Below are 21,878 nucleotides of genomic sequence, written 5' to 3'. Positions count from 1 at the left end.
AAAGCCTTATTCCTGCGAAATATGCAAGAAAAACTTTGCTTATTTAAATGACTCAAAGAAACACAGACAAACTCACAGAAGTGAATAGTCCTATAACTATTACATACATTTATTAATAATAAAAAGAGAAAATACCTTTATTGTTAATCATTTATACGTTTTAATCATTGCGAATAGTGTTAATATAAGTTTGGCCAATTGAACACTTAAAACGAACTTACTTGCATCGACTGGCATTCAGTTCACAATTAAGACTGTAATAATAAATTACAGGAATTGTACAATATATTATACCTTTAATCGATAAGCATTTTCCGCTCAAAACAGTACAATCCCGATTAAAATCAAACAAATGGATCACACACACACACAATTAATAAAGAAACATAGTTTTAAGAATAGTATAATACTAAATAATTGTAATTAGATATGGAAGAGCTAACTGTTGTCCAAGACGTTCAGTTTTTTTCTTTTACATTTCATCATAACATAAAAAATTAGGATTGATTTTCACAACGAAAATAGTCACCAAGCGAAGAAACTATGTAAAGTTCCATATAAAGTCCAATCTATAATTTTATTTGTTTTATTTTATTTTAATATACAACCTTAAATTTCAGATTACTGGAAAGCAGTGAATACTCATTTCGGAGTTGTTCAGGAGTTTTAGTAGGAGTATGTTTCGTACATTGTCTTTTTGTCAAAAAATAAAGAAATACTTCCCACCATACAAATTTAGCTTTTTCAAAAATCGTCATTTGTAATTCCATTTTGACAGTTGCCATCCTTATTGTCCTTATGTTGTGAATCACCATATCCTTTACGCTTGAACTTTGCACTTAAGCTCCATTCGTCTTTTCTGCATGAACCCGCGCCATATGATGCCTTAATCCGCTATGCGCTGCAAACCCTCTTTTACAAATCTCACACGAGTATGGCTTCTCACCTGTATGTATTCTTTCATGTGTCTTTAAAGTAAACAATCTTAAGAATTTATTTTTACATATTTTACATTCGTACGGTTTCTCTTTAGTGTGCGTTCTTATATGACCTTGCAAAGTGCTCCATTGTGCAAAGCCCTTTTCACACATATTGCAAGAATAGGGTTTATTTCCAGTGTGGGTAAATATATGGCTCTTTAAAGTGTTCAGTCTTGCAAAGTTCGTTTTACAGATGTCGCAGGTGAACGGTTTCTCCCCACTGTGCATTCTTTCATGTTGTTTCAATTGGTGTAAAAATAAAAATCCTCTGTTACACGTTTCACAAAAGTAAGTCTTGTCACCTGTGTGTGTTTGGATATGCCTCTTTAAAGTGTTAGACTTTGTGAAGCTCTTTTGACACATTTCGCACGTGTACGGTCTTTCCCCAGTGTGTATTCGCATATGTTCGTTTAGACTGCTCCTGGCTGTGAACGCCGTGCTACATAGTTCGCATGCGTGTGATTTTTTTCGTGGTTTTATTGCCTTTTTTAATTTAGTGATGTGCTTGATATTCTTCGTACTTTGGATGTTATGTTCCGCGTTCCTGTCGTCTAAAACAAAATAGAGACGAGAAATGAGTCTAAAAAACCGGCCAAGTGCGAGTCGGACTCGCGCACCGAGGGTTCCGTACTTTTTTGTATTTAATAATAATAATAAAAGACGTTTATTCAAGAAGTTGTAACATAGGTACATAATAAATTTACTTTATTTATTTATTTTGGTATTTGTTGTTATAGCGGCAACAGAAATACATCATCTGTGAAAATTTCAATTGTCTAGCTATCACGGTTCATAAGATACAGCCTGGTGACAGACAGACGGACAGACGGCCAGACGGACAGACGGACAGCGGAGCCTTAGTAATAGGGTCCCGATTTTACCCTTTAGGTACGGAACCCTAAGAAACATACCACAGGACTCCTACCTATATTATTGCATTGTCAGATTGTGCATGTCATGTATACATAATGTGAAGTTTCTAATCCGCCTTGGACTATCGTGGGGACTAAACCCCTGTGCCCAGCAGTGGGACGTATGTAGGCTGAATTGTTATTATTTAATACAATGACAAAAATTATGAAATAAAGTAAGCATTCAAAATAAAGAACGAAATTATTTTTTGTCTTCAGTAATTGTACTTGCGACGTTATGTAACGGTCGCCAACGGCCAACTTGAAGCGAACGCGAAATTAATACATGATTAATGCAGTGCTGTGTGGTTTGGCAGAAGAACATCTCTCTCTCTCTTTAGCCTTTTTCTACCCTTTGGGTGTAGGCCTCCTTCATTTTGCGCCATTCGTCGCGGTTCTGTGCGACTTGGAGCCACTGTTTCCCCACAGTCTTCTTAATGTCGTCGTCCCAACGCATCTGGGGTCTACTTTGAGGACGCTCTTCCCCCCATGATCGCCACTCGAGTAGTCGTTTGCTCCACGAATCGGTCTTCCGTGCTATATGACCAGCCCATTCCCACTTCAAATTGGCTACGCGTTTTATAACATCATTGACTTTGCTCTGTTGTCTCAGCCATTCATTTGTTTTACGGTCTCTCAATGTGATCCCCACCAATTTTCTCTCTACACATATGTGAACATTTAGTTGTACGTAAGACTTGAATAAACGTTTTTTTTATTATTAATTATTAAGTCGAATAAGCGCTCGACATGTTTTAATCCGTTTTTGAGAACGGATCAAAGTATATCGAGCGTTTATTCGACTTAATAAAACATGAAATTACCCCCTTTTCAAATCATCTTTGACATTTAAACCGTAAAATTAGGTAAAATTACCTTGCCGTTTGGAAATTCCGTCTCCATCTTGAAGCTCCTCCTGCACATTATGTTCCATCTTCAGCTCCCATCCCTTCACATGGATTTCCGACTTCACATCAATTACTTCGTCAGTAGGCTCTAACTTCACATCAATAACTTCCTCAACAGGCTCTAACTTCACTTCAATAAGTGCCTCATTCTGAGACACGGCTGCCTCTGCGATATGCTCTGAAAAAAAAACAAAAGCTTTTTAGGTAGGTAGGTAGGTAGGCTTCGGCTGTGAAATGAGCTCCCTGCCGAGGTTTTCCCGAGGGGCTACAGTATGGGGTTTTTCAAAAAAGGGGTGTACAGGTTTTTGAAGGGTCGGCAACGCGCATGTAATATAGGTGTTGCAGGCGTCCATAGGCTACGGTGACTGCTTAGCATCAGGCGGGCCGTATGCTTGATTGCCACCGACGTGGTATAAAAAAAGGCAGTGCTTCTAGTTTAATAGATATTAGCAATTTTCAAAATTAGCTCACTTTCCTTCGAAACATCTTATCAGAGATGTCAGTACTGTGTAAAAAGTAACAGTGGACCAACGTTTTTGATGTTTGCGTAAATGCCGACACCGCACAAGAACACAGTGGGGTTGTCACAGACTTTTACACAATCGCCCAAAAATTACAAATATTTAAATAAAACACGTTAGCCCTGTAGGTAGTACCGAGTTACTAACAATGGCGATATATGCAGCTCGGGTGCGCACGACCCACCCCTCGCCCCTCGCACACCGCACGATTGCCCTGTCTAGACGGCTTTGCGGAATGACTGTTTTGTTTTATAGACTGTGCCACTATAATGTAATTAGGGGATGTTTCTAAGGTACTAATAGGTAAGCTGTGTTTTATATCCTAGATAGTAAAATAACAGTTTAAGAGTCACACTAACCTAACCGCTGCCATACAAAGTTACAGTCTCATTTTTTTTTAATAACATGAAAATGACATGAACATTCAAGTAACAAATATCTATGTCTGGTACAGGGATGTTGCTAATATACGCATCCGCATCCACAACCGCGGAACTTCCGCTTTATTTTCCACATTCGCATCCGCATCCGCACAAAATCGATGCAGAGCTTAATGCAGATGCGGATGTGGAACAGGTAGGTACAGAACGTCTTAGCGGCGGCGTAAGTGCTAGGTAATTTCGTCATTAGCCAATAGGAATCTCGTTTCGTTTTCGTGATTCGTCGATCGAACACTTTAGCCTATGACTGACAGCGATAAGAAGTGAAAAGTTTGTTTTATTTGGACTTTACTATACTAATGCGATTGTGGGGCACCTATATTTTGTGCAAATACTAAAATTTTCGATTTTTTTTAAATAAAAATTACTAAAGTGTAATACTTGACGTTTTTTAAGTGCCTAATCTCGACATCCGCATCCGCATCCGCGGATGTGAGCCTTTAAGAAACCGCATCCGCATCCGCATCGATGACAAAAAAGTACTCTGGTACTAAGTACTTTCCATTCTTATAAATTGTAATACAAATAAATTACAGCAGCATTTCCCAAACTATGGGTCGTGAGCGAAATTTGAGTGGGCCATGATCGGCTTAACCGCCAGTAGGTACTAATAATATTTCATGGTCCCTATTTAAGACGGCCAAGAGGTAGGTCCCGAACTTGGCAGTTTTTGTTAGGTGGGTCGGAGCCCAGTCAACTTTGGGAACCACTGAATTAGAGTTAATAGAAGCTTTATTAAACTTCTAATTACTGTATTTACTTTGCTAAGACTAACAAAAAAGGTGGGGCCCTACACACTACCTAGGTACCTTTTTTCGAAACGTTTCATCTCAAAATTTGGTAGCATGTCCGTTCCATAGCGGTGCGCGGCAATTACTATGGCTAGACACTAAAATTGGTGCGGCCGTATGTACTTGTAGCGACGCGATTTCGGAGTGAGTCACGCCTGTAGGCCGAGCACATGATTGGTGCGACAGTATCTCGCCGCGATTTAGACAACCCGTCATTTACTAACTGTATGAATTAAAGAGGGACGGATAGTCTATGTCGCGGCGAGATACATGTGCTAGCCCGGCTGGTATGGGTGCCCAATTTCTTTGTCCAATGTCATTGCGTCTCACTCTCTCATTAAGCAAAATGTGAGACGCAATACACATTGGACAAAGAATTTTATAGGTGGAATACCACCCCACCACCACTTACCACCACCACTACACCACTTGCGGGTTCTAGTATTCGCAATGTCAAGATTTAGATATATTTTTTTTTAATTTATTTATCTCAAAGTACAACACAACAATTTTCTTATAATTATATTCCTTTTGCAGTTTGTTGGCGAAATCGCGCTCATTTTTTACATTTTAAACATTTATGCACTTAAAAAACTAAACTTTAGACAAGTTTAGATAAGAACTTAGTGACTCACCCGCGGTCTCGCGCAAGTCCTCCTCGCCCAGGGGCTCCATTTTTACCCAAACTGGCTCCATTTGGCCAACTCGTATAGAGCGCGGCACAACGGCACAAGTATTAAACGGGTTACAAGAGGCAAATGTTCAGATCTTCAGGAGTACGATAAGACGATGGAATATGCAATTGAATCGTGTCGTAATAGTAAATCATATCGTAACACAGAAAAGAGAATTAGATCGTTGCATGCAAAATACTAAACATAACATAACCCAATTTTCATATTGACGTCTGACGTTACGACTGACAGTTGACACTGTTGACAGTTAATTCAGTGTGACCAGCATAATAATAATTTTTGCACTCAAGTTTGACAAACTTACTATTTACTTTTCGCCCTCACTTATGTGACCTAGGTGCGGTGCGGTAGTGTGTAAGACTATAAGGTGTATTTTATCTGTGGTAGGTAGCACAGCGCGAGTCATGTCATGTCATATTGTGGGCTGAAGGTTATGTTATCGTTAATATTGTTTAATTTTTATATTTTTCATTGCCTTTGATCGTAAAAAACAGTTATTTATTGGGTTACAACAATTGGGCCACCATGTCGCTGGAGGCGGCGCTCGTGAAGGAGGAGCCCGATACGATGGCAGATGAAGGTGAGGTTTACGATACTCTCGTCACAGAATAAGTGTATCATACAGAACGGCCACGCACCGCCCCGCCCCGACTCGAATTACCTCGCCCCGCGACACCAGATTGACGACCTTTTGGCGAACGTTCGGTTTTTAAGCAACTCACACAATGACGCAGACGTGCCGTTCACACATAGAAACGAGATTTTTGATTTGTGGCGTGTCCGCCGTGCTCCTGTTTTGTACTTTTAGAGGTTTAATGTTCTTAGAAATAATCCGTTTAATAGGTTTAAGGATAAGAAAAACAAGTACCATTGACGAAACAAATACAAAATGATTTATTGTTGCTTTGTAATTAAGATTTCTCATTACTGTTATAACGTATATAATATTGTTTGTTGGAACACTGTACTGTGTTGATTAAGGGCAATAAGTTATCTTGATATAAAGATATATGAAATAAAATCCATTGTTGCAGTTTTCATTAAGCAGGAAGAATTAGAAACAGATTGTGTGGAAGTCCCATATGTAGCAATTGAAGCAGCTATTGTGGACGTAGAATTTGACCCACCAGTCCCACCAGAGGAGCTATACAGCAAAGACTTGAGTGAGCCAGCTGTGTACTTGAGCAAGCAGGATGAGCTCCTGAAACCGGAGTGCATGGACATGTCCTCGTGTTTGGAAGCAGACTCGGTCAGTCAGTATGCTGATGTTAAAGATGAGCTGACTCTGGAACCGGATTGTATTCAGCGGCCTAACACAGCCATAACCAGCCTACCTAGGGGTAAGTTACAAACTTTATTTACATATTATCTATTATCTTCTATCTGTGGAAACTTGTAATTGGCTCACTGCTTCTATGTTATTACCTAACGTGTTACTTCAGCTGTAAGTTTTCCTAATAAATAAAATAAAATAAAATAAAAATAAATTATTATAAGTCAAATCACCAGAAGCGGTTTCCATTGTCTTTTTAATATATTATAGGCCAAAGGTTTTTTTTTATTTATTTTTTATTTATTTATCTCAATGTACATCACAACAATTTTCTTATAATTATACTCCTCGCCAAACTGCAATTGCAGTTTGTTGGCGAGATAGCGCTCATTTTTACATTTTAAACATGTATGCACTTAAAAAACTAAACTTAAACTTAAACTAAACTTAAACTTAGATACTATCCGAAAAGCGAACATGCATGGCGATAGTTTATGATGACTATAAAAAAAAAAAGATATATTCTTTTATCTTTTTGTTTAATTGTCACTACACCTTTTAAACTATTTTAACAACTAATTAAGGTATATTCAAATATAGTTTACAGTTTTAATATTAGGGTATCTTTGAAACATAATGAAACAACATTGCTTTTAATACTTCATGTTTCTATTTAATAACCAAAAACTTACATCAGGCAACCTTAAAATAAATCTTTAATAATACACCCTAGGTATTAAAACATCCTATATATATTGTAAATAAAATAATATATTTAATTTGGAAAAAGATATATCACCCTTATTAATTACCTTACAAAATGTTGAACTAGGAATTATCAAAATTTGAGTTATTTACTTTTAAAATGTTCTATTATCATTTCTATTTTGTTTTCTTATTGTTAATGAGTAGCATAAAAATCTATCGCATGAAAATCACAGTTTTATACTGTCATATTAGCTTGTTTCCATACTTCAAGCCTGGGGTGTATATCAGTCATAAAAATGAGAGAATTCCTCAATATACTATCTAATTATTTTAGTTTCTGTTCAAGTTTTATAACTAATCTGGTTGTTGGACTATGGACGTTAACCCCTACTTAAATGGTAATAGCAAAGTATTGCTAGTGTAACATTGCCCTTCAAATATGTGGTGTTTTCCATAAAAAGGGACCTTATTGTCGATGGCGCTTACGCCATTATTAACGGTGCTCCGATATAAATACAATGCCGCGCGAAGCTGTGTGGCGTAAGCGCCATCGACAATAAGGTCCCTTTTAATAGAAAATGCCCCATATGGTTAGGATTTTACGGATTTTATTTAAGCTTTTTAACCAAGGCACAAGACAAAGTAAATGTACAAAAGGCAATCTTAGTGTCTTAAAGCGTTCTCTACAAGTTACGAGAATAGAGAGAGTAAACTTGTACCCGTCACCCAAGTCATTATTGCAGTTTAGAATTTGGAAACTTCTTGTATCTATTCCATTTCAATTTAAAATTAAATTTGAATAAAATCCTTTATAAAGGCCTTAGGGACTCAGGACTCTCAGGAGGCCAAGGGCCTGACACTCTTTGATAGAGAAAGATAGTCTTATTGCGATTCCTATAAGAGGAAAGAGAAAATAGTGCCATGCTTTGTCCATCACCGACCGGGTGGCATCAGGCGATGGCGAAATACCGAAATGTATAAGAGTGAAAGAGAAAAAATCCTATGCTGCCCAAATTTTATATGAATATTCTTTCTCTTACCCCCGGTCGCTCGGTGGCGCGTCTATAACTACTTGTATATAATATGTCTATGCAGGAGGCTATATAAATAACAATGTTCTGAAACAAAAACATGTTTCGGACATAGATATATGTTATTTAAATTTTCATGCCACATTTCATGTTATTTTAGCATGTCATTTTAAAATAAACATTATTATAGGACATTCTTACACAGATTGAGTAAGTCCCACGGTAAGCCCAAGGAAGCTTGTGTTATGGGTACGCAGACAACGATATATATAATATATAAATACTTAAATACATAGAAAACACCCATGACTCAGGAACAAATATCTGTGCTCCTCACACAAATAAATGCCCTTACCGGGATTCGAACCCAGGACCATCGGCTTCGCAGGCAGGGTCACTACCCACTAGGCCAGACCGGTCGTCAAAATAAAAGCATAACTTCGATTGTATACGGAAGTTGCTTTTGGCAATGGTTCGTTAGACTCTTAGTTTAGATTGGCTAGAAGCTGTGTTTTTATATTCCATATTGTCGGGGAGCTGGGGCGTCGCTTGCAGAAGAGGGGTCTCGACCCCCCGCTCCGTTTCGTTCCTAGTGCAGAGGTTGACATCGAGGTTCAACGCGGCTAGCTTGATGGGGACCTTTTCGCCAGGAGCGACGCGGGGTGGGTTATTCGATTAGTTTTTATAGGTTAGTTTAGTTTTAGTTTTATTAATAGTACCTACATTTCTTAGTTTTTATTATTTTTACTGATTGTATTTTTACGTCTGTATTTAGGGATTTTGTACTAAAATTGATTTGAGCAACTTAGATGTGGGATTCGATTTTGTTACAGAGAAATTTAATCCCGTTCTGACCGATTGCTGGGTCCGATTAGAACGCTGTGCGGCCGCAGAAAAAGCCTTAAAGAAACAATTGGCAGAATTATATCAATTATATGTTAAAGAAAATAGAACGCAAACACGAATGGGAGGCGACGAAGACTTTCTTTGCGAAAAGTGTAAAAAGAACGAAAAATACGAGTTCTGTGAAGCATGTATCACGAAGATGCGGGCTCTTAACCAGTTGAGGAATATAAATTTGAATTTTAACGGAAAAAAATATAAAACTTGCGAAATATGTTGCGAAAAATTCGCAGAAATTAAACATTTGTATCAGCATAAATTTCTTATTCATGGAAATTTTAAAATTCTACAGAAGATGAATAATCCAACAGGTAAGGATGAAAACTCCTGTCAAATATGTAAAGTGAAATTAAATTTGAGTGCCCTCTCGGGACACAAAAACGTGCACCGTGAAAAAGAAACATTTACCTGCGAAACCAAAGAGGATATATAGGATAGAGGAGTACTGTCATAGTAATTGTAGCCACAGTAAATTCATTGCCATCTATCGACACACTATTAAAACAAAAAATGAAGATGGTTAATGATACCATAAAATTTATATATTAATGATTGCATGTATTATTTTTATATGATTTTGACCCATGTTCTTTCACTGATATGCGTTAAAATTGTTAAATAACAAACGCCATCTAGTCGAGAATAGGCCAAAAGTGGAAAAACGTGGTGGCGCCATCTGTTCGAGAATATAAATTCGCTTATATCGCCTGGGAATCAAACAGACTAAAGATTTAAAAAAAAACTTCTGCTATTTTATTCCACTAGTCGATACAGTTCATGTTAATGTCAAAATTTCTCCAAGAAACATTAGGTCTTACACTAGTCTATCGTACAAAATATTCATAAAATCGAATATTTAGTATTTTTTTAATCTTTAGTCAGTTCGATGCCCGGACGAGGGAAGCAAATTATAAAAAATCTTTTAATGTAGTTTTGTTTCTTTTTAAAAATAAAAGAATGTTTCCTTTAAGTAAAATGAGCTAACTTAAGTTTTTAAGTTAATACCATTAATACTTTCCTCCCATATTTTTTTTCCACACTGTTTACATTAAAGTAAACTCTTTAGCTGTAACAGATTCCTAAATGAACACTTCTTAAGGATAATTTGATGATCGTTTTTTTATTTATTATATATATTTTATCTCTGACATCTAGAGACTTGTACATCTCCAAACAATTTTAGTACTTGTCTGTTGTTTGTATATTTTTTTATTCGTTTTTATTTGTGTAATTCGACATTTAGACTGGATACATCTAACAAAGTATCTAATATTTTATTGATTTCATACTTGTAAAATTGTTTTTTGTAATTTTTGGTTAATTTCATGTAAAAATTGACATGTAAAAGTGCCCCTGTGGCCTATTTGCTGAATAAATGTTTGATGTTTGAACATTTTCAGAGTTCTACAGCGGATACTTGTCTCGTGTGTATTCGGAGAAGACCATTTGTGGAAGCACCTCCAACTTGCCAAACGCTACTAACGTCAATACGGGTGAGTTGATTTAGACATTCTATGAACTCACTTAGATGGTTGGCAGTCCTCAACTGTGCGTTTCTCTAGAACTCTAAACACAGCTAAACTGTGGAATGAACTGTCGCCTGCGGTATTTCCGGACCGATATGCCCTTCAAACCTTCAAGAAAAGAGCGTACTCTCATCTTAAAGGCCGGCAACGCACTTACAACCCCTCTGGTGTTGCGGGTGTCCATGGGCGGCGGTAATCGCTTACCATCAGGTGATCCGTCTGCTCGTTTGCCTCCTATTTCATAAAAAATAAACCCAACCATTTTTATTGCGAGTTCATACATTTGCTACTTGCAGTTTTTGGGCCCTCTAATAAATCTCCCGTTACTAGGGGGTATTACTGCAATGTTCTGCCACCAATGTGCAACACTAGCCTAGCCCCTTTAGTAAACCATGGTGTAACTTATACATACTGTGCCTTTTAACAGTTTCTTGACGAGTTTTCAGAGATAATAAAATATGACATTGATGCATCATGGTGGTTTGTTTACAGAGGACCTACCGGGAAACGCGAATCCGAAATTTCGCTACCTGCCTCTTTATCGCTCGAATATGCAAGTGTCAGAGATGTTAAATAACGAAATTTCGACTTTCATGTTTCAAGATAGACCCTCAAATTTCGCGTATTATTCCCTATAAGGGTAAATAATCTTTCGTTTCATGTTGCCTTCAATTTGTTTCAGAAAAATTGCTTCGGATCGAATACGACAAGACAGAGGCCAGAAAAGTAATGCATCCTAAAATTGTTACCGACGTTTTAAACCTAGGAAATATGGTACCTAAATCCAAAATAAAGCGTGAACGTACGGTAAAACCTTATAAATGCAAAGTGTGTAAGAAACCCGCCATGAACGAAAAATTCTGCGATGAATGTCTGAAAGAAAGGCTAATAGGTAATATGTACGTGAAAATGGCTAAAGTTGAAAATAAGTTTGTAGACCAAGAAACAGTATTGAGAATCAAGCGACCACATTTGCACAAAGAGAAGAATCAGACGAGCCTTAGAAGTGAGTAACAACATCAGTTAAAAACTACATTGTTTGAAAATTTGTGTAAAATGACCTCGATTGTCCATTTGTACTTAGTAGTAACATTAAATTCATAAATAAAAATATATATTCTTTCTTGTGTCGGGTTTAAATTGCCTTGAGCTTGACTTATATTGACCGGGATATAGACCACAAGAATGAGGGTAGACCGAGCGCTGTGTACACAACTTTGACACCCACCCGCTATCTTCAGTCACCCGTGAACATGATGCATGTAACTGCGTCGAAATATCGGGAGCTCACAAATAATACAAAAGGTAATCGCGGTCTATATCCCGGTCAATATAAGTCTAGTGAACCTAAACGTGAATCATTCAAAACTCTAATTGCCTTGAGCTTCACACTAACATTATAATGGGTTTAATAACTCACGTATTTTTAGTCACTCACGCGCGCCGGAGAGCCTGCCTCCCAGGTACCAAGGTGACGTCAGCGACGTCATAATTATGTCATTTATACGTCATAATGACGTGTAAATGCTACCTGGGTCTAAGTCTAAAAACCCTGGTTTCTTAAACTTTTTGCATTTACGGACTATTTTCACAATTTAAACAAATCCAAAAAGCGAAGCAAAGCTCATCCTTCTTAGATACATGGCACACCAAGAATAAGCGGGCATCTCGCTCGTTTCTTCCCAGAACGTGCAGAATGTGGAATGAGTTGCCTCCTAAGGTATTTCCTTTGCGCTACGACATGGGATTCTTCAAGAAGCGGGTATTTAGGGTTCTCAAGGGTCGGCAATACTTAAGTGGTTCCTGTGATGTTGCTTATGTCCATGGGCGACGATGACTGCTTTCTATCAGGCGGCTCGTCTGCTCGTTTGCTGACTAAACCAACCAAAAAACCATGGACCGTCAAAAAATATTTTAGGAAAATAATAAAACCCTTATTTATATTTTAATATTTACTTTTGTTATAAGTTTAATTACACAGGTGTCAAGTTTACTACAAGTTTTCCTAAAAGTATGTTTATAGTAGGTAACTGATCTACTGCGGACCCCTGATAAACATGCTACGGACCCCTAAGGTGTCCGTGGACCTCACTTTAAGAGACCCTGCTCTAAAGGGTGGTCCAAAAAAACTTTAGCAAATTACTTAGCTGAATCAATTTGAGTGTTTAAAACGAACATAGATATATATATTAATTATATACACGGTGGCTAAAAAATAAGTGGATTCACCTTTGCTAGGGAGGTTTTGGGATTATACTGAGCAAGTTTTACTATGGGAGCCACCCCGAAATCCCAAAAAAAATTTTGGCAGGTCCACTTTCTATGGGAGGGTAAAAAATTCCGCGATTTCGGGGTTGGTCCCATAGTAAAAGTTGCTCAGTATAATCGCAAAACCTCCCTGGCACTGGTGGGAATGCACTTATTTTTTAGCCAGCCTGTATATCGTACAACACAAACCTTATTGAGCTTACCGTAGGACTATATATGTAAGATTAGTACAATTTGGAGCTCTTCAAGGCAAGAGTTAATAGGTATCTCATAGGTAAGCGTGCTCCACCGTAGACCACATCATCACTTACCATCAGGTGGGATCGTGGTCAAACGCCTGCCTATTCATCATAAAAAAAAAAAAAGTTAGTTCCATAATAATTATTTAAATTATATTTTTTCAGAACAACAAAATCTTAGAAAAACAAAAACGCGCGAATGCTCCGTTCGGCTCGAGCGGAACGAAGTCGCCGAGCAAGCCTTGCAAATCAAAATTGAGGGCGTAAAATCTGAAATTGTGGAAAATACAATAATGTGGCCATCCCAATCTACGAGTAACATGACATCTGAGACGAGTGAAGAACGTTGCTGCAATATTTGTAAAACGGAGACGCCAGTGGGTGCTAAATTCTGTGAAGCATGTGAAAAGGAACAGGCGGAAAAATCATTAATTCGTTTGAAAATGGGATTTTGCTGCAGTATGTGTAAAATGAAGACAGTGAAGACACCAGTAGCTTCCGAATTGTGTGAAGCTTGTGAAAAGGAACACGCAGAAAATATATTAATTGCATTAAAAATGGGATATTATGACAAAAAGTAGGTTTGTTCACATTATGAAGAAAGAGTGTAGCCATTTTAGTGGTAACAAAGAGGATATAATAAGATAGAGCGGTACTGTCATAGTAAATTTTGTAACCACGGTAAATTCACTGCCATCTATCGACACACTTTAAAACTAAAAATTAAGATTTATAAAAATACGTTAAAATGTATTTAAATATGGATAAATGATTTTTTTATTTGCATTAATTATTTTTATATGATTTTGACCCATGTTCTTTCACTGATATGCGTTAAAAATTATAAATAACAAACGAAACCGTCAACGCCCTCTATACGAGAGTAGGCCAAAACTAGTGGCGCCATCTGATCGAGAATCAAATTTTCGTGATTTTCGAGGCACGTTTTTTCCTTAGACTGTATCCATCTATTACGGAGTTATATCTATCTTTGGTGGTAATAAATTGTTAAGATTAGATATCAAAAATATAACAAAAATATATATATATATTATTATATTGTACATTAACTATACCTATGCACTTTCGGGTGACCTTTATTAGATTTTTTAATTAGGGTTCATCCATTAATTACAGCATCCATTAAATTAAATACAATGTCTATTTAATAAATCGGATGGAAATATAAAAACCGGCCAAGTGCGAGTCGGACTTGCACACGAAGGGTTCCGTACCATTATCTATAAAAACAGTCACCCATCCAAGTACTGACCCCGCCCGACGTTGCTTAACTTCGGTCAAAAATCACGTTTGTTGTATGGGAGCCCCACTTAAATCTCTATTTTATTCTGTTTTTAGTATTTGTTGTTATAGCGGTAACCGAAATACATCATCTGTGAAAATTTCAGCTGTCTAGCTATCACAGATCACGAGATACAGCCTGGTGACAGACGGACAGCGAAGTCTTAGTAATAGGGTCCCGTTTTTACCCTTTGGGTACGGAACCCTAAAAAGTAGGGGAGTTGACCGTCACGTCGATTGTGTAATGTTTCATATAAATTCCATATTAGCAAATCGTTTTGACAGTTCTAAAAAAGAAACTGATTTAACTAGTAGGGGAATAACCTATTAAGCGCGTGCGATAGAAATAGAAACAGGCGGGTCAATGTACAAAATTCCTTGTGGAAAGCGTCCTTTCTTTATGTTTAAGATTAAATTACTTTTTCATTAATTTTCATTAAATTTTATCTACTTCACTGATGTTTTTCTCTTTTTTAAGTCCCCGTTCACGACGCATTCCTGTAATCATAGAGTAACTTATACTAGAGCGGTACTGTCATAGTAAATTTTGTAACCCCAGTAAATTCACTGCCATCTGTCGACACACTTTAAAACTAAAAATGATGATTTATAAAAATACGATAAAATGTATTTAAATATAGATAAATGATTTTTTTTATTTGCATTAATTATTTTTATGATTTTGACCCATGTTCTTTCACTGATATGCGTTAAAATTGTTAAATAACAAACGAAACCGTCAACGCCATCTATACGACTGTAGGCCAAAACTAGTAGACACAGTACAAATTTTCTTGATTTTCGAGGCACGTTTTTTCCTTAGACTGTATCCATCTATTACGGAGTTATATCTATCTTTGCTGTAATAAAGGTTGAGGCAACCCCACACACTTGTGTTAAGCAGAATGTGTGCGGAACAAAGGTAATAGACAATAGGCTTGAATATTTTTCTTAAATTATTAGTATCAGTCGATCAGGTTTGTTTTTAGTATTAAATTAAATGTCTATATGGGACATTTCATTAAACCTGCTATTTATTTATTTATTTTATAAGATAACATTTTGCGCATTTCAATATTAATTAGATTCTCGCTCTCTTTGACATTTGTATGCCAACCGGCAAAACATAGTGCTCAATGTATACCTACACCTAAAACCCATGTATACCTGTTTAAAAAAAAAAAATATATATATATATATTATAAAGTCATTTATTAGCTCGTCGAATTAATATTAATTAATTTAGGGTCGGCAACGCGCATGTAATATCTCTGGTGTTGCAGGCGTCCATAGGCTACGGTGACTGCTTACCATCAGGCGGGCCGTATGCTTGTTTGCCACCGTATATAAAAAAATTAACAATAGTGAATCGACACAATGTAATTAAATGCTAAAAAAATTGAAAAAGTTCCTATAGCGACATCCGAGCTCCATCATCAGTTCAGCTCGATGTAGGGTTGCCACCCATACTATAATATATAGATAGATAGATAGATAAAAGATTTATTTGTACAGCTACAATTACACACAATATTAATACTAACACATCAGAAGAAAAAAACTAATTACTACTTACACTAACAAAGAAATAAAATTATAACGAAAATACCCTAATAAAAATGAAACAGAAATGGTGTAAAATTATGTGCAAACTGTGTGCGTTGCAGCAGGACAAAAGGGTCACGGCTCAGTGATACGCTTCGCTCTTTGGAGCAAAGCACTGATTTTCTGCCGGGACCCAGGTCACAACAGATAATATATATACGATGTGCTTACGTAAGCGGAATGAAATGTACTGTGTAAAGTGTGATTATATGTGCATGTCGTGTGATAATTACTTGATTAAATATTAAGACAGTAGGTAAATGACCCGTGTGTAGTGTACTGTGTGTAAGTCTCCAAGTTGTGTGACATTTTAGTTGTGTGGCATCAGCCCCACCATGTTATATCCTGAAATCTGCAACCACATAGCCGAATGGAATCCCAGCGGTTTGTTTTTCAAGAAGTATTTCTTTAAAGTGACTTTTAAATGTCTTTTTAGATTATATAGTATCGCACTATATTTTAGTCACTTGTACTATATATTATACAAAAACAATATAGTACAAAAAATACTATATGTTCATCACTCAAGAATGGGGTATACAAATGTCACCGATATAGCATCGTATGCGACTTGGATATTTAATTCGCCTCAAATCTGCGTTATATATATTTTTTAATTTCCCAGTAAATACTATATTTTTTCAATATTTTGACAAAAATACTATATATGTGTATAGAAAAAAGGTGGCAACCCTAGCTCGATGTCAACATTACTGCATTGTCACAGGCACACAGGTCTCACAGGATAAAAGTTGCCAACCATTTTTTTTTAATTTTGTGTCGAAGATTGACACACTAAAGATAACTTGTGCCATTTTCAACCATAAGGGTACTTATTGTCGCTTGTCAGTAAGGCGCTATTTCCATATAGCTTCAATTAGAAATCAACCTTATCGACAAGCGACAATGTGGTACCTTTTGGATGAAAACGTCACACTTACATACATACAAGTTAGGGATGACAGACATACGAGCATAGCAATGCTGTAAAAATAGGTTATTCATGGCCAGTAGGATTTTGTCATGTCAGAGTCCGTTAGGTATTAGGTACTTAATTGAATTAAAAGTTAAAAAATCATATGTGCCGTTTTCAAGCAAAAGGTACCACATTGTCGCTTGCCATAAGGGCGCTTTGACAGGTTATTCGTATAAAGATACAAGCAAATTTCATCTTTATGGTAAGCGACAATGGTACCTTTGCTTGAAAATGTCACATATTTATACGCCGCAGTATGCGATACACGGTCGTCGTGAACGCTGCTCGCACTATTAGTGCTTGAGAAAGGAGACCTAGGCTCTCCGAAACATGTCGCGCGAGTGACTAAAAATAAGTAAGTCTATAAACCGTCAAATTATTTAATCATATTTTATACATTAATTAGGAACCTAATGAATTATAGTAATTATTAATTTTATTAATAGGTACCGCACACAGACGTCACTTAAACTCTAATAATACAAATATTGTGATTGGTAACTTATAAAACAAGACTGAGTATTATAACAATCGTGATTTAGTTCGTTTTGCTGGGCATTTTCCGCAAATCAACATTCACTGTGCCTATTCTGCGTGACGCGAGGTAGCGCTACTCTAACCACCCCAGCTCGTCCACGAAACCTAGCAAGGTCTTCAGGTTGCTAACTGCCTGTGTGCACGGATTACCTAGGTATTTTACTAGGTACACAGATGTCACTTAAACGCTAATAATACAAATATTGTGATTGGCAGTAACTTATAAAACAAGACTGAGTATTATAACAATCGTGATTTAGTTCGTTTTGCTGGACATTTTCCGCAAATCAACATCCACTGTGCCTATTCTGCGTGAAGCGAGGTAGCGCTACTCTAACCACCCCAGCTCGTCCACGAAACCTAGCAAGGTCTTCAGGTTGCTAACTGCCTCCTTCAGTGTGCACGGATTCCCTAGGTATTTTACTAGGTACACAGATGTCACTAAGGCTGATTTTAGTGTCACGCGGACCGTCCGTGCGGATTGCTCCGCACCGGACCAATATGTGTTAAGTTCAGGGAGCGTTTTAGAGTGGTCCGCGCCGAGGACCGTCCGCGCGGACAGCTTTCTTATACAATTTGGCGGTGCGGAGCAATCCGCACGGACGGTCCGCGTGACACTAAAATAAGCCTAATAACACAAATATTGACAGTAACCTATAAAACAAGACTGAGTATTATAACAAACGTGATTATAAATAGTCGGTAGTAACCCTGCCTATGAAGTGGGTCTATTTGTGCCATTCTCAGCCAAAAGGTTACTTACTGTCGGTTGTCAATAAGGCGTCATCATGTCAATTTCCATATAGCTTTCAATTTGAAATCAACCTCATTATAACCTCAGGGATTGCACACAAATGGAAGCGAAAAAACTGCTTTTCAAACTGCTGCACTCAGAAAATTATGCCGAGACAGAAGCCATATTTAACAAAATTTAGTTTCAATATTGTGTCTAGATTAAGCCTTAGTTTGTAGTTAGTAGTTTCTTACTTTAGACATACATTTATGATAGTTTTTATTTGTAACAAAGTCTGATATTTAAATTATAATTGGTTCCCCGCGATACAGGCACTGCCTAGTGCGGAGACCCCTGGAATGCCTGTAACCTTTAGCTGAAAATAAATGATCTTTATTCTTATTCTTTAACCCTATTGACAAGCGACAATGTGGTACTTTTTGGTTGAAACATTTGTTTATGGATGGATATATTTAACAGATAATTTATTACAAGAAAGTATTTAACTATATCTATTGTATTTATCGTCGTCTAGTACTAGATTTGCGTGAGATTGTCGCATATTATTTATTTAATCTCTGTGGTAAATTACAAACCGCCGCGACGCCGCAACGCGATCGGCCATAAATGACTTTGTAAATTGTTACATTGCGCGAACTTTTTATTACAAATTTTGCAGGAGGGTAAAAAAATGAGTTTGCTTGTCTTCTGTGGTACTTAATTAACTTTGGATCGTAATTATCTTGCTGGACTATTACACACATGATCAACCTCTTTCTTGTTATAATCTGTAAAATGTAAGCATTCGTAATGTGAACTCGTTTATGCGAATTTAGGTTACTCCATTGTGGAAATGCCTTTTTTACACCGTTTATGTCTCCTTAGAGTACTAGAGGCTCTGAATAGCTTTTTACATATTTCACATTGATATGGTTTTTCACCAGTGTGTATTAGTTTATGCCTCCTTAAAGAACTAGGGTCTCTGAATTGTTTATTACAAACTTCACATTGATGTGGTTTTTCGCCGGTGTGTATTAGTTTATGTATTTTTAAAGTAAACCTGTTTCTGAATTGCATTTCACATATATCGCATTGATATGGTTTCTCGCCAGTGTGTATTAGTTCATGTGTTTGTAAATTATACTTGTTTCTGAATTGCATTTGACATACTTCGCAATGATATGGTTTCTCGCCAGTGTGTATTAGTTTATGTTTTTTTAAAGTATACCAGTCTCTGAATTGCAGTTTACATATTCCGCAATGATATGGTTTTTCGCCAGTGTGTATCCTATGATGTCGTTCTAAAGAACTTGAAAGCGTAAACGTTTTTTTACACACTTTACAGGAATACGGCCTCTCACCCGTGTGAATGCGTATATGCGCCTTTAATTTAGACAAACACGTATACGCCTTTTGACATATGTCGCAGACATATGGTTTGCTAGGTTCATATATAGAGGAACATATTAGGTGTTGCGACTTTATGTGTTTAGTTAAATTATGTTTTAGTTGAAATATTTTACCGCAATCGCTCACGTAGTTCGATTCGTGTTGTGTGTCAGGGTATTTCAGGCGCGGTGTAGTTTCGTCAGCGAGCAATGGCGCGCTCGCGGTCCCCCCTGACTTGTAGTGTGATGTGGTTTCGCAGCGCTCGCGCACCACAAGGCTGACGACGGGGCGGTGCGGGCGCTCCGGCACCAGCACGAGCTCGTCCTTGACCACGTGGTCGGCGTACAGTCCGGCCAGCGCAGCCTCGCTCGTGTCGGCACTGTCGGCGTACTCTGGCTCCTCCTTCAAACCCTGCATCTCTTCATCTATTCGTTCCACTTCTTTCTTAACGATACCTGCCAAAAATGGGTCTGTTAGACTAAATATTAGTACTAACGAGATAGACGTTACGACCAATGTTTATCAAGAAAAAATGTATACATTAAGTGTGCTTCTTGAAATAATAAGTTTTTTTCCCCATTAATTTCTTAGATGTTCGCGAACAGTGTTAACTGGAAGTGTGACGTCATTTCTATGGCTGTATAAGATAAAATATTGTATGTATAAAATTTTGTGTGCGTTTGTCATAGACTGTCATAAATTTCAAATGTCATTCATTATCAGTTGTCATGTTTCTGTATTTTAAGTTTCTTCGCGGGCTGCTTTTAGAAGAATATTCTTGTAGGTCTTCAGCCGTAGTAATGGCGGCATCACAAGTACCCATAGTTTAGATAAACCGGAAACCAGTCATATTGGTTTGGGTTTAGCATGATGCAAGCCGGACTCAGAAATTTGGCTCAGAGGAGACATCGTTTAATTTCCAGCCTGTGTATGTCCGGAAAACGCAAAACATATCAGTTCTAATAACTTACCGCGCACCACGAGGCCGCCGTCGGGCCGGTGCGGGCTCTCCGGGCCCAGCACGAGCTCGTCCTTGACCACGTGGTCCGCGTACAGCCCGGCCAGCGCAGCCTCGCTCGTGTCGGCGCTGTCGCCGTACTCTAGCTCCTCCTTCAAACCCTGCATCTCTTCATCTATTAGTTCCACTTCTTTCTTAACGATACCTGACAAAAAAGGATCTGTTTAGACTAAATATTAGTACTAACGAGATAGACCTTACGACCAACATTTATCAAGAAAAAAATTATTTATTTATTCCAATTTTCATGACCTTACAGATACATAAATCCAAACAGTCATGAAACTTAAACTTTATAAATAACTAAGTCGTCAATAGAACTTGCAAATAATGTAAACAAATATGACAGATGTTGTTAGCGTTTATCTTCTAGGCACGCGAGTTTTTTGAACAACCCTATGCTATAGTTTAAAACTTATATTACGCGATTAAGTCCCGTCGTTGTGAATAATAATGAGATTAATTAGTTAAAATCGTGAAAGTTTAATTCAGTGTTTAGGTTTAGAAAGATTTGACAACTGTGATACGCAATGCACTGCAACTAAATAGTTAGCATAGTTGTTTGGTTGTCTCACTCTATTATATATAGCTATTTCTTTCTTGTCCAGACCAGAAAGTTACTAACTTTGTGTGTGAGTGATTCATTGTTCCCGCTAATCCTTTGTTTATTATACTACCTGGGCTTATCCTTTAACCCTTAACAATCTTTAATAAGTCCAACGTGTTATTTATTTGAATGAAATAACCCAAATACATTAAATATTTTTCGTGGATTTATGCGAATGAAATAACGAATAAATCATTCGTCATTTGAAAAGCGATCGATTGATTTATTAGCGGATAAATTATTCGCCAGTAAATTATTCGTGAATAAAAAAATCGTGAATTATTTTTTATTCGAATGATTATTGCGATAAAAAATTATTCAAATAATGGCAATCGCTGGTGTGGAGGACCCTTTAGAATTTAATATACTTTCGATACATAACATAAAATACCCCACTTGAAAAAATGAAAATGTGACAATTATGTACGTATTAATCACTTAATAATACTTTTACAGTACATAGGTATGGTGCTATTTTACCGCCCCAGTCATATGTACTGTAAAACGTTGCACAATA

The 21,878-nt window shown here is 37.2% G+C and overlaps 2 protein-coding genes across 2 annotated transcripts; one reads left to right on the top strand and one right to left on the bottom strand.

Annotated features, from left to right (window-relative positions):
* Window positions 1-286: 286 nt before the first annotated feature.
* On the bottom strand, window positions 287-5,437 carry LOC134752472 (zinc finger protein 583-like). The gene is made up of 3 exons (XM_063688166.1): window positions 5,187-5,437; window positions 2,768-2,977; window positions 287-1,531 (listed from the first exon to the last, which is right to left on the bottom strand). Exons 1-3 carry the CDS (start codon window positions 5,245-5,247, stop codon window positions 840-842), a joined length of 963 nt encoding a protein of 320 aa, XP_063544236.1. The 5' UTR covers window positions 5,248-5,437; the 3' UTR covers window positions 287-839.
* A 208-nt stretch (window positions 5,438-5,645) lies between these two features.
* LOC134752231 (uncharacterized) lies at window positions 5,646-14,945 on the top strand. Its single transcript, XM_063687858.1, has 6 exons — window positions 5,646-5,826; window positions 6,281-6,586; window positions 9,092-9,472; window positions 10,562-10,654; window positions 11,370-11,693; window positions 13,360-14,945. Exons 1-6 carry the CDS (start codon window positions 5,772-5,774, stop codon window positions 13,773-13,775), a joined length of 1,575 nt encoding a protein of 524 aa, XP_063543928.1. The 5' UTR covers window positions 5,646-5,771; the 3' UTR covers window positions 13,776-14,945.
* The last annotated feature ends 6,933 nt before the right edge of the window (window positions 14,946-21,878 follow it).

The sequence above is a fragment of the Cydia strobilella genome, chromosome 24, assembly GCF_947568885.1.
Source record: "Cydia strobilella chromosome 24, ilCydStro3.1, whole genome shotgun sequence".
NCBI classification, from domain to species: Eukaryota; Metazoa; Arthropoda; class Insecta; order Lepidoptera; family Tortricidae; genus Cydia; species Cydia strobilella.
The sequence above is the reverse complement of the archived record's forward strand: the minus strand, read 5'-3'. Positions and strand labels throughout refer to the sequence as shown.